General features: G+C 40.6%; 1 protein-coding gene across 1 annotated transcript; it reads left to right on the top strand.

Annotated features, from left to right (window-relative positions):
• Positions 1-1,052: 1,052 nt before the first annotated feature.
• Positions 1,053-3,665, top strand: LOC148011111 (uncharacterized). Its single transcript, XM_087670460.1, has one exon. It carries the CDS (start codon positions 1,219-1,221, stop codon positions 3,283-3,285), a length of 2,067 nt encoding a protein of 688 aa, XP_087526586.1. The 5' UTR covers positions 1,053-1,218; the 3' UTR covers positions 3,286-3,665.
• Positions 3,666-14,358: the final 10,693 nt, after the last annotated feature.

Raw genomic sequence — 14,358 nt, forward strand, 5'->3', positions numbered from 1 at the left:
GCTACGTGGCATGGACTTTTCAATTGAGTTTAAACTAGACTAACTTGTAATTGACTTTTATTTTATGTTTTTCTTTTTGTAAGTTTCCATTGATGCTCTTATAGTTTTTGATGGGAAATTTTGAATATTGGCATACCACTAAGAGTGTAGACACATGTGAGTGGATGGACTTGTGGGAGTAACTACTAGTTCTCAACAAGACACAACCACATGTAAGTCTTTGTAAGGACCATGGCTATGCCTAAAAAGAGAGAGAGAAACGGTTTGATTGAAAGTGACAACAAACCCAACCGTCATTTGGCATGTTGTCTAACTTCTTGTCACTCCTTGAACACCCTTGTTTTTGAGGGCATGTAGGGAACTTTGCGAGTGCCAATACATGTGGGGTTGTAAGTTGAAATGCCAGCCACACACCCATCACTTGCACTATGTGGATTCTCCTAGGTTGAGTCTAACACTATCTAGTTGTTTTGCCAAGCCCATTGAATAATTTGAGAGTCATATCTCCTCATTTCTCTCTCTCTCTCTCTCTCTCTCTCTCTCTCTCCCCCCTTCTTTTAAGCATGCCATGCGTAGGTCAATTCACATGCTCAAGTCAAGACAATTGTTCTTGACTTGTGCATGGATGAGTGTGATTGACTTTCATGTGGGACTTGTAGTGATCCATTTAGTTTGAGGAGGGTACGATGCATCGATATGAACTCAATAGGATTCACTTTGATGTGGCATTTCACGATTGGAAGCCTCCAACTCATAAAAAATCTTCTTTCTATTTGTCTCTCCATGTGGTGGTGCTCTCTCTGTGATTGCCCATCTTGTTGGTTGGGGGTTAGTTGGTGCATCAAGCTACATGTGACCGTACGCTCTGCTAGTCATGGCATCTCGTCATGCAAGTCAATCGACCTGCGTGGGAACTGCATTTCTGAACTACCATTGCCATGATCTCCTCTTGGCAATGGTAGAACTGTAAATTATTTAAGAGAACTAATGATTTGTGAGCGTTAACCAATTAAAAAGATCTGAAATATCTGGACAGTGGATGAGGTACCTACTATCGAGAAACATCAAAACCCTAGCCTATAGCGGAACTAAAATCCTTGGAAGTAGCTCCGTCTGCATTGTTTAGCCCTGTTTCTGTTGCTCTGTTCTTTCGTCTCTCTTCTCAGATAGATAAGGGAAGTCTCCTGAAGAACGGGATAAGGGAGCCAAGCTGCGACCATGGCTACGGCTATGAGCACCTTCCCTGCTTCTTCGTCTTCTCTCGTCTCTGTCCAAGGCAGCAGCGGCCGCGGCCACGGCAGGGCCTCGGTCGTGAGCAGGGCCTCCTCCGGCCTCTCTGCAGCCGGCCGCGCCATCTTCCTGGAGCCCTCCTCATGCTCTGCGCGGTTTATCAGCGTCTTATCCGTCGCGTCTCGCCGGTCCGTTCGTCGCACTGCCATCCTCGCCCTCGACCCAGACTTCTACAAGATCCCCATCACTGAAGGTGTGCCCGTTGGTAAGCGGCTGAAGATATGGAACCTGCCCCCCAACGTCGACAGGAATGAGTTCCTGGAGTGGTTTGCAGAGGAAGACCTGCCTGTAGAGAACCTTGAGTTCACAGACGACCCCGAGCTCAATGCTCAGGGGATCGGCGGGTTCATCGAATTTGTCACCAAGCAGGATGCTTGCATGGCCATTGTGAAGCGTGATGGGTACAAGTTCAAAGGGCGCTGCATCAGAATGGACTTTGTCGAGAAGCGTCCCCATGACCCTGAGATAGGAGGTAGGCGCAACCGCCCTTCCTACAGAAGCAGAATGGGGTCCCGTAACTATGGTGCCGTGCCAAATCCGAATTACAACGCTGTGCCGAATCCGAACTACAAAGCTGTGCCAAATCCAAACTATGGTGCTGTGCAAAATCCAAACTATGCTGCCGTGCCAAATCCTAATTATGGCAGTAGCACTTCTGGCTATGCAACCGCACCAAATCCTAGTTATGGAAGTGCTGTAAGCTCCCCCGGCTACAGTACTGGGACCACTTCATCTAGCAGTGTTGCGGACAGCAATCCTAGCACATCACCTAGCACTCCATCAGTGCCAAGCTTTGGCAGTAGCTCTTCTGGTTATGCCACTGTACCGAACCCTAGTTATGGCAGTGTTATGACCCCCCCAAGCTACAGTACTGGAAGCAGTTCATCTAGCAGTGGTGCAGATAGCAACCCTAGCACATCACCCAGCACTCCCTCAGTGCCAAGCTTTGGCAGTAATGTCACGCCTAGTTACCAGTCGGCCCCCAGTTATAGTTCTGGTAGCTTGTCCCAGAGCTATGGCACTAGCTCGCAATCCACTACGATCTCAGGGGGCAATGCTGCAACAAGCTTTGGCGATAGTATGCCATCTGCACAAACCTATGAGCCTCCACCCAGCTATACAAGCAGCCAACCGGTATCAACTTTTGATTCTGACAAGTCCTCTGCTAGCTATGGCAGCACTCAGTCTGTTCCCAGCTCAGAAAGTACTCAGTACGTTGAAGGCTATACTAGTTTTGGTGGTGGCCAGTCTGCATCAGGCTATAACACCAATCAGGGCTATGGTAGCGGTTCTGTTGGTCCAAATCATGACATTGACGTGCTTTCGCTTTATGAGAAGTCTGGAAACTCAGGTTATGGGAACTCTACATCACCTTCCAGCTATAATACCTCTAGCTATGGTAGGAGAGAGTCTTCATCTAATCATGACAGTTCAAGCTATGGGAACTCCACTAATTTGTCAGGCTATGGAGAACCTGAGCCCCGCTCAAGCTATGCAAGCTTCAATACCTCCTCGGGTTACGGAGGTGCTGATGCTCGCTCAAACTATGGAAGCTCCAATGCCACCTCAGGTTATGGAGCTGCTGATACTCGTTCAAACTATGGGAGCTCCAATATTACCTCTGGTTATGGAGCTGCTGATACTCGCTCAGGTTATGGGAACCCCAACCCCTCCTATGGCTATGGAGGTTCTGAAACTCGCTCAAGCTACAGCAGTCCTAGTTATGGATCTCCCAGGTCAGCTAGCCCACACAGGATCTTTGTGGGTAATTTGCCATGGTCAACTGAGGATTCCAGTCTGCAGGAGCTTTTCAGCAGATACGGAACTGTATCAGAGGCAAGAGTAGTAAAAGACCGTGACACTGGAAGATCTAGAGGTTTTGGGTTTGTCTCTATGTCCAGTGCTGAGGAAATGGAAGCTGCTATTGATGCTTTGAATGGGCATGAGTTCAGTGGACGCCCATTGAAGGTTAATGTGGCCTCTTCCAGGTTTTAAGCAAGGCAATGTTTTATCATGGAATCCAATGTCTGCTGTGCTTTTTCTATGGAGAAATTCCACGCTCAATGAGACATGTGGTGCAAATCAAGTAAAACAAGATGCTACTCTCTTGATACGTCAATTTTCAATGGACTTGTTTCCTTGCCATCTGTTTTGGTATTGGGATTACACTCATTGTATCAAGCTAGTTCATTCTATGAAGAATGTCTGCTACGCTCGACTTCATGTTTAAAGAGATAGAGAGGCAGATGTGTTCACAAACTCAAATGCTTGTATCAGGAGATGGAAGCTTGGCATCCTGAGATTTGATTATGTGATCTCTCTACTAGTAGTTACCGTTTTAAGGGCTTTTTGTTATACAGAAATGAGTTTGTCTTTGAAGCTTTGACTGGGTCATGGGGATTGTTCCTTACACTGAATTGTGAAAAAAACCATTGTTGAAATGTGTTGAGATCCATGCTCTGCCCAGCAATTGAAGTTGGCTATTTTATGGGTGATTGGAATGTCCTACTCAAGTGCTTTAGGTAATATGTACTTGGTAGTTTTTGAGGGAGTCTTGCATTAACAAGAGTGACAAAAAAACTGCAATAAAACTAAATTTGAAAAAGTTGTTCATGCGCACTAATTTATGCACTAGATGAGTTTGCTAGACTATGTACCGTTGGAAATGGTACACCTGTATATTCTTACATGTCTGTGACTGATAATAAGGCTGGATTCTGGAACAGTCCTTAGGACGAGTTTGTTAGAAGCTGCAAGAGCGTAAGTGTAGTCAGAGAGAGACCGAACGGATTTAGCTCTCTTGGTTAAGTTGAATGCATGGTGATATGCTGCAGTCACCTATGATAACTTACAGATGCAATCTGTATGGCACACTCGAAGGGCTGGTTAAACCACGCTATCACAGCAGGAAATATCTATTTTGGAATGAGTTTTTAAAAAAAGTGCTACTTCAAAAGCTCTATTTGGCAAGTAATGTTGGTTGAACCATGCAGTTTGCCATGAAGCTCAGGCTGGTTACACACCAAGTAATGGACAGCCAACCCCCGCCCCGAGTGTGGGCGTGCACTTTTTGAAATTGGGCGCAGAAATGGGCGTCATACCTTTACACACCAAATGGATATAGTTTGTAAAAAAATAATAAATAATAAACTTATAAATTTTTTGATTGGTTGCAAATGCAAAAAGTGCACCCTTGTTTGCCACTTTACAAAGTGGGTAGTGGAGACTCGCCGTCCAAAAGTGGGCAAGGAGTTCATGTGTTCTGTAGCTAAACAATAGCTCATGTCCTCTCTAGTGTGTAAAGGACTACGAAAGCCCAACCCCTCAAATAAGTATTTTGATTGGTTAAAGCTTACAAAGTGGACGTTCGTCATTTGGTGTGTAACCAGTCTATTAGAGCAATAGCTTGCACAAGCATATCTAAAACCTGTTGCTTCTCTCCTATCAAGGAGTAAACCTTGCTAAGTAGCCCTTGAAATACCCAAAGCCTCAAGGAATTGGTTGGACTTGGTGAACTTTTAAAATTAGGCTTTAGGAATAATCTGAAGGATAGTGAATATAAATTGGTTGGCACACATGGAATAAATTAGTAAAAGTCCAAAATACTCATTTAACAAGAAAGTTCGAATGCTCATGCATAGTAGATGGTATATGAAAGCTCCCAAAAGACTCGTCTAACAAGAGAGTTAAAATACGCTTGCACGGTAGATGGTACATGAAAGGCTCCAAAGGTTGGGGTATGCCCCAAAGGTTTGTACCCCTTTTGGTATTTCTTTATCATTATGTAAGCTTAAACAAATCACATGTTACTTGCTATCATAAATCAACACTCTTTCAATGCTAGTGATTCCCATGTATATTGGTCTTGAATGAACTCAAAACTTATTCTCTAATGTAATGTCCTTAATTGCTCTCACTAACTTTTATAAAATGTGTAACACATATGCACATTCCTACTATAACAAGCGTGATATATACAAATACATGCTATCCTTAGTTCAATGACTTGTAAAAGTGACATTAGAGGTGCAAACTTAGTTTCACACTATTGTGGCATTGCAAACAATGTGTGATACATGAAATCTCAGTATCTGTTGTACAAAGCCTCAACATTACTCATGCATAAAATTTGCCCTAACCTTTGCACACTTGATTTATTACTAAATTGAGTAAATTTAGGCCTACACTTCAAACCTACACTACTATCACAACAAGCCAGCATTCGATTCATGCTCAAAACCACAATTAGTACTTACCTTACATTTGCCTAAATTTTTCATTTATTTTTTGTGACGAGTTGAAATTTCACTTTGCATGCTCCAAATTGGTACAAATGGTTGTATTTTAGGAACACAATTGATCTATAGATGCCTTGCTACCTTTGATGTTGGCCTCTAATTGATTGTAGAATGTTCAATAATGCAAATAACTATTTAACTTGCCAAACCTTAAAAATGATAGCCATTGTTTTAGTCCTATTTCACGGAACATTTGCTTTGGCAATTCTATCGCATAGTCCACATGCCAATTCCACACAATTCCACAAATAGAGGAATTGCTCGTGATGACACTGTGAGGAAAAACACTTTCTTGGTAACAAACTTGTCTAGAAAGCGCACAAGGCTTGAGATCTTATAGGGGAATTGATGGATCATATGAGGAGTCTATCTATTCTTTGGAAGACAAGTGTTGTCATCGGTTCGAACATTGCAAAGAGGAATGTGAAGAAAGAAGATGAGACCATTGTTTTGAAATGGAATACCACGCTGATAGGTCTCAAAGGTTGGAGTGGCCTTCTCCTCCAACTAGTTCTTTGCATGTCTCACATTGGGCCCATTCTTCTGGCCCTCACATTGCCATGATGGCACCCTCTATGCAGGTGTTGGTTCTTTCTTCCTTACTCAAATAAGATTGACTTGACAGGTTGACCTACTCCCTTTGGTCATGCAAAGTGGAGTGCATACTCGACACCTTTGATCTTTGGGATTTTTCTACCACCTCTATTCCTTGTCTAATGGAGGATCCCGCCATCATTTCTACAATGAACAAATCCAATTCTCGAGCTAGGTCCTTTCTTTTTATGAGTCTACATGATAGTCCTTGTTCATGTGCGTAGATTGTAGGCTGCAATGGAGGTGTGAACGAAGCTCTCTTCCATTTACCATGAAAAAGTCCTTACCTTAGAGAAGAAATTAGATTGCTCTCAATTGACAACTCTCCTTCTATGAAGGACCACATCAAACAAGGTAGAGGATATGTGGGATGAGCTTGTATCCCTAGGTTGGATGCTATCTTTAGAGGACATGGAAATGGCTCTTCTTAATCAGTTGCCATCTCCAAGGTATGATGTTTTCTACACCAACTTGATTACCTCTAGGGTATGTGCGACTCTTCTTTTGAAAGAGTTAGCTCCACTTGTCTTGGAGTATGATGAGCAAGTCAAAGAGATATGAGCAAGTGGATTCGGCCCTATAAAGGCCTTTACTACAGGTGTAGGAGAGTGCAACAAGAAGGCAAATACTAAGAAGTAGGATGACAAGAAGTATGAGAAGACTTGGTCTGTACATTGGAGCAACCTTCACTATGAGTAGCTTTGCATTTCCCTTACTTTTTTCTTTTGTTTCTACCAAGTTGAGTGATGGAAAGTTGCTATGATAGGGGCTCTCCTTGAGTGAGAAGGTGCTATGATAGGGGGTCTCTTTGAGTTAGAGGTAGAGTGCAACATAATGGGACTCACCCATGGACTTGCCATCCTTACTTGTAGCCAAAGCGTTGCCAAATTTCTTTTGTGTTATAGTACTACGATGATGGGAGCCTAAAGAGATACAACACATAGAGCAACACCTACGAGTCATCAATGCCTTTGTTTTATGAAGGTCCTTAAACTCCTAAGAACGTGCATATGATGCTTTCTTTCCCATGTCCAACTCAAACAACTTGTAGAAAATTTCAATTTGATTATTCGTCATAAACCACTTTTGAAAAATGGATAGAAACTCTACCCATATCTAGCAGTGTAGCCTTGACCACCAAGCATATGCCTTCCACTATAACATTGTCTGTAGTTTTCCATTACATTGAGCATCATCGAATTGTAAAAATTAAAATAATTGATCCATTTGGGCAGTCATGAATTAATTTGTCTCAGCACATTCATTCCTTCTTCTCTTTCAAGGGACTAGGGTCTAACAAAAGTAGTTAGCTATGGTCTATTGGGATGATCAAATGGGTCATCACGCATCACCGTTATGCCTCAACCATGTAGGTTACCACACAACACATCACTTTTGCTTTCTCTCATTTTGATAAGTTATGAATTTCTCTCTCCTTGACACATGAGTTCTCCTCTTATGACATCTTCTCTCTCTCCTTGACACCACAACCATCAACACTATTGCCATTAACATTTACATTAAAATAAACATTAGTGTTAACATGTGATATTAAATAATGTCATTAGAATCCCAAGTTAGCACTAAAATGCACATTACATATCACATTAATATTAGATGTTAATGTCAATGCTAACATCAAGAATAAATGTTTGATGCCTATTCATGCAACAAAATCCTCCCAATTGCCAATTATGGTTTGCCAAGGCTAGGATGTGATAGCTCCCTAGGCCCTAATCATTAGCACCACCGAAAACGTTTGTGCAAAAGCATCACCCCAACACTATCCTGAATACAAGTATCAAATGAGAAACATATATTGTTACATGAGAAACATACCTTGTTGTATCCACCACTTGCGACATGCCCTTTGTGCATGTCCCTCGTCGTTTAGCAGTGTCCCACACTACCCTATATGAGATAATGGCACACTAGTTAGGCATGGACCATTACAACCTTATGAGAAAATTGTGGTTTTGAGCATGCCAACATATTTGGCACTAAATAGTAGGTTGACACTTTGATACCAATGACACATCCCCTAGGACCAACTTGCATGTGAGACATGACGCAAGAAGTGCCCACAACAATAAAAGACATGAAGGGATTGGACATCACACTCACCTCCTAGCCATAGAGCCAAACATGCTTACCTCGGGCTTGGGAGCTAGCAACAAATTGGGACATGACCATGTCCCAAGAGTTGGCATCAAATACCACCATCCCACACCATCCTAGTGTGTGTATGCATCAATCTATAGGCCAAGAGTCCAAGAGTGGTGATCACACAATGATGTGTGCAATAGGGCCTTAAATCTCATAAATAGGACTCGATTGCCCTAGCCTTGAAGTGTCCCTAGTGCATGCACATCATATCACTTCAAGGACCAGTATGATCAATGCTACTAGTTTCCATCTAGATGTCCAATGATTTAACATATGGTCTTTGATCCACTCTCCTAGCATGGATTTACTTACCATTTTCTTCAGCATCCAGATAATTGAGCTAGATTGGAGCATATGTATGTTGCTAGAGTGATTGTTTCCTTTTAGTATGTTCTTTTAGATCATTATCTACCCTTTGGTGTTAGAAATTGTTCCATTAGCCAAGGGATACTTCCAAGGCCATGTTGGATTGTTTGCCTTTGTGATTCAATCAGTTCTCTTGTTGCATGATCAGATCAATTTTTAGAGGAAGAGTCCTCTTTGAGGGCTTGTATACATGGTTCATTTTTGGTAGAATCCACAAACATTGTCCCAAGAATATGGGATTTAGGATGCATACAGTGTTAGAGTTGAATTGTAGTATTTGCAATCTTTGATCTTACAATACATCAATGCATCGAAGTCCATTCTCATCAATTGTACAGAGAGACACTTAGAATGCTCTAAGTTGGTAGAGTGGGATTGTTTCTTGAGGAGAGATTACTAGACACTTAGGGATACCCCAATATGATGGATATGGCCCTTGAGATATTGCTTGATTGGATGTGCTCATGCATTCATGACAAAATTATGTATTGAACATCTCAGGGAGAGCCCCTAAATGTGCATTGCACAAATGATGATGATAAGTAGGTTCTTGTATTCTTACCTTTTCTTCCTTGGACACTAAAGTCCTTGCAAGAATTGATGCAACCCATTTATCTTATGCTATGAAAAAAGTAGGGAAACCATTTGGGTCAGGTTTGGGTTACTTTGCAACATGTTACCATGCTAAAGCATTTGGGTGGTGCAAGCTTGTTGGACATCGAGCTTCATATGATAGCTTTGTATATGGCCATATAAAAATCCTTATGGGATTAACATTATCCTTGGGTAAACATTGCCATGGCTTTCATTGAGGAAATTGGCATCTTGCAAGATCTAACTTGCAAATGATACGAATCCATAAATAAACAAAAGAATCATTGAGGAGAAGATGCAAGATACTCTTGTATGATAGATAACTTAGGATAGGCCCCAAAGCTTGGTGACCCTTTGGTATTTCTTTGTCATTATTCAAAACTTGTACAAATCACAAGTAACATGCTATTACAAACCAACACTCTCTCAATGCTAATGATTCCCTTATGTACCGCTCTTGAATCAACCCCTACTTATCTCCGACATCATGTGTAGTTGCTCTCACCAACCTTGAACAAGTGTGCTAGAAGTCCATATATTCACACTAGCAAATGCAATCTACATGATTACATGATATTCTTAGTCCAATTGACTTGCAAAAATGACATTGGAGGTACAAATTTAGTCCATAATGTTGTGCATTGCAATAATGACACTTGTAAACAAATATTGAATCGAAAATTTGCTTTACAAAGCCTAAGTTCCCTAATCATGCATCAATCCCAATGCTTTTCCCTAATCTTTGCACACCCATTTCATTGTCAAACTAAGAAAATTCATATCTACATTTCAAACTTGCACTTTTGCTATAAGAAATTAGCATTTCATGCCTAAAACCAAAGGGTTGTTACTTTGATTCTAGCTCAAGGTATTCCATTAGGTTTTACCTTGCATTTTGTAAGTTTTCCATGCATTTTCTATTACAAAAGAGCTACATTGTCACTTTGTATACTTCAAATTGGTACAAATGGTATTATTTTCATGTTTTTACATAGCACTCCAATCTGCACATGCTCAATACCTTGTTGCCCTTCGATATTGGCCTTCAAATAACTTTAAAGTGCAAAAAAATGTAAAATGATACCTCACTTGCCAAACTATAAAAATGATAGCCAACATTTGAATCAAATTTCATAGAGCATTTCTATTGACAACTATCTTGCATAGTTTGGCATCTAATCCCACAATGTTCCTCTCACAAAGAAAGGGATTTCTTGTGATGAAACGATGAGAAAATCACTTTTTTCAAGACAAAGTTGTTTACAAAGTACACAAGGCTTGAGTTCTCAGAGGAGAAAAGGGAATCACGATCCGTAGTGCTGAACTAATATGTTTTAATAATATTTAGATAAAAAATGGTAGTATACTTTGCTGTAAATGGAGTTACAATGTTGCCCCTATTGGCCACACTCCATACATGCTATGAATCCTGGCCATGGTTGAAATGTGCAATTGTTCTAGCAAACAAGAGAAGAATGGATGTCTTCAAACTTGGGCTACTCAAAATCTCAAGATGAGATTTCTAAATGAGTAATCAACTGCTCCTTAATCAAATCTCAAATTTCATTAAGGTCTCATTAATGCTTTGATCCTTGATCATAAATGAGCTACTCATTAGACCAAACTTAAGCTTAGAGCATGCTTTTGAATTAAGTGAGTTGCTTACGAGACAAAACTTTCAATATAATCACTATTAAGGTGCAAACTTTCAATTTAGTGGAAGTTTCATATTGCACCTGGTTCCTTTTGCCTTGCCCTTGTAGCATATATCCTATCTACTTGTTTATCACATTCCTTGATGTCAAATCCTTCACATGGCTAGTGCAATGGTCACCAAGTCCAGCTTGGGGGTACCAAATTAGAGTTCATTTTGATTAAATTATTAAGTCTAGTCTTATTCTAGTATGTACACTTTGGATCATTGATCTTTCAAACCTCCCGCTTTGTGACCAAGACTTCTCTTCATTGTCCTCATGATAGGCATGGAAAAAAGGACAAGTAGCTTGCAATGTCGATCATCACAACCTCCACCACCATGATGCCTCATGATATGCTTTTCTCCTCTTTAGGAAACTGTATAGTAGATTGACTATTTATTCATAAGTTTTTAGGGCTCCTTATGTTCATCACATATATGTGAATGAGAAAGTACTTGACTTTAATTTGCATGACTCACTACTTTCGTCACACATGAATGAGAAATATACTTGACTTTAATTTTCCACATAATATAAAATTATTAAACTTCTTGACCAAATAGCAAATATTGATGTGGTATACTATTTCCAACCCTAGAAGTGATTGCCGCTGCATGATCTATTGTTGTTGATTGTCGTTGCATGATCTATTGCTCATGTAATTATCTTTCCCTCTTGTGCAATCCTATTGCTCACACCTCTCTCCTATTACACCATCCTTCTGCGGCATGACTGTTCCATTGTTTAAGTGACATATGAGCATGTGTATGTGGGTGGTGCCTAGGTGCATTACATTCTCTCCCACTAGAGTTGTGGCTATCCTAATCACATAACCTCATATAGGTAGTGTCATTTTCAAATTGAGACTAATTTAACCATACTACCTCATTCATGGAGTAGCATGTATACTCGAGGAAATAATGAAGCTTCTTCAATTGTGTATCCTAATTGTACTTATGAAGACACCCTTGCTTTAGCATCAACAACTCTTGAAGCCTATCAGTGCCCACCACTAACTCTCACTCCTCCTAATCTGGGGTTGCTATAGGAATATGTTCATGATACTTATCAAAATTACTCACATGAAACATTGGGTGTATCTTTCCAATTAAAGGGTACCTCCAATTGAAAAGCCATATCACTTAGCTTCTTGAAATGCTCAAAAGTCCCTTCTTTAAAGATGCTAGCTTAGGTGAAAACTTCACAAACTACAAATGCTGCTTTTGGATCTTGCAATAACATCATTGACCCTCTTTAAAATCAATTGACACCAATGTTTGTCATTATACTTCTTTGTTGTTGTTGCACTTGTTGGACACCCTCTCGAACCTACTTTAACAAACTGATCCATATTCACTATTAACTAATTATCACTTAGATCTTGGTGGAGATCTCTAAATAAAGGTTGAAGATCTTACTAACTAGCCACCCATAAACTATCTCAAATGGTGTTCGCTTGGTAGAGGTGTGGACTACATCATTGATCTTATCCTTGACTAATGTTACATCCTCCTTCCATGTAGCTTGATGATCTTACCAATAGCCAAAAAGCATCACAATGATGGCACACTTGTAATTCTATGGGTGGAAAGCAATAGAGAATGCTAATTTTGAGTAAAGGTCATAGGATAAAGCTCTCCAAAATCCACTAGGAAACTCATCATTGCAAATGATCATTTGCATTCGTTATGGAGGAGGAGGAGACCTTCTATGCTGCTCTATTGTGGGTCTTGTTCAAGTTTACAAAGGCCCAAGATGGACATGAAAACTGGAGAGCTCTTGAAAATGCACACAAGCTAGAATTACTATTTCAATGGAAAAGCATACTTTTTGGATGATGCACCTTCCCTTGAGACTCAACTGGTACATGGTGATGATCTTGACTATGGACAAATTGCAATCCCCAACTATGACACTGAGGAAGCAACTACAATAGCAATGGAATCATTTAAGACCCTATCTAACATAAATGAAGTTGAGATGTTAAGTTGACATTTGTTCCCAAAGATGTAGGAGCATAGAATACTATTGGTTGGGACATGCCCTTTGAAACATCGATTGAAGTGACCAAGGAATATCTCTTTTATCCTAAAGATCACCACGTTATGTATAACTTGATGATTGTTAGCCAAAGATTCCACTATTTAGCAGTCCTTAAAGGATGTATATTGAGGGTACTGTTATTCCTCTATTGAGAGCTGTTAATATAACCATCTTTGCAAAAGCAAATAGTTTTGATGAAACTGTGAAATAAGAAGCCATGGTCAGGATGGAATTCATAGATGATAGGGGTGTTTATGTGGCTAATGACATAAAATATGATGTTGAAGTTGCCAAGTCTAGGTATTATCTTAAAGAAACTGATGACAGCAGCATTCCACGAACGAATATAGAAGGTTGACAACATGATAAAACACTTGGCCGATTGTTCTTGAAGTTGAGAAATATTCCAAGCTTGCTTACAACTCTGTTGCTAACATGTTGATGGTGAGGATCAGCGTGTTGAATGATGCCTTGATGAAGATGAACAATGCGGAGAAGCATGGAAGGAGTCTCAGGCCGGCCGTTCCTTTACTGTTACCCGTGACTCTAGAGAGCCTTTAGGCAGGGGAACAAAGATTACTCTTTACTTGAAGGAAGACCAGCTTGAGTACCGTGATGAGAGGAGGTTGAAAGACTTGATTAAGAAACATGTTGAGTTCGTGAGCTATCTCATCTCTTTGTGGACTAAGAAGACCACCACAAAAAAAGGTGCCGGACGATGAAGATGAAGAAGAGAAGGAAGACAAAGAAGAGGAAGAGGGAAAACTTGGGGCTTGGCTATCGGGGCAGACGTCAGCATCAACGGTCAGTTTGGTGTGCGGGTTTTATTCTGCGTATCTTGTGGCAAAGAAGGTGGTAGATACAACCAAGCACAAGATGATGACATAGCTGGGCAGTAATAATGGGGAGTTGAAGATGACGGCGGGATGTTGACGTAATCTCTAATGAATTAAAGAATGTTTTTTTTTTGGCGCCATAAACAAAAGAAGCCAAATGATATTTGGATCTATGCTTTTTTAAAAAAAAAGCTTTACGAGCATTGAACGATTATAAAAAGGCAATGAGGAGGTTGCTGGAATCGGCATTGTTAAGTTCAACAAGACACAAACGATGGAGCTCGTAGATGATGACAAAGACTGCATAGGACATGCGAGGGAGGAAAACAAAGGTTAGTAGCAAAGGCAATGGCTGAAAGTGATGGCGGTCGAAGAAGATGACGTCGAAGGTGACGAAGTGACCACTGTAGGAGAAGAAGAAGAAGAAGCAAATCCTAGCTCTAAGAGGGCTAGGACCAAAGCCAAAGCTAAGAA

The sequence above is a fragment of the Lygodium microphyllum genome, chromosome 28, assembly GCF_053477565.2.
Source record: "Lygodium microphyllum isolate KBCC chromosome 28, Lygodium_microphyllum_v1.1.10, whole genome shotgun sequence".
Taxonomy (NCBI): Eukaryota; Viridiplantae; Streptophyta; class Polypodiopsida; order Schizaeales; family Lygodiaceae; genus Lygodium; species Lygodium microphyllum.

What these genes read in the sequence shown, in the direction of transcription:
- LOC148011111 (XM_087670460.1), top strand. Translation starts at nt 1,219, where the DNA reads ATGGCTACGGCTATGAGCACCTTCCCTGCTTCTTCGTCTTCTCTCGTC.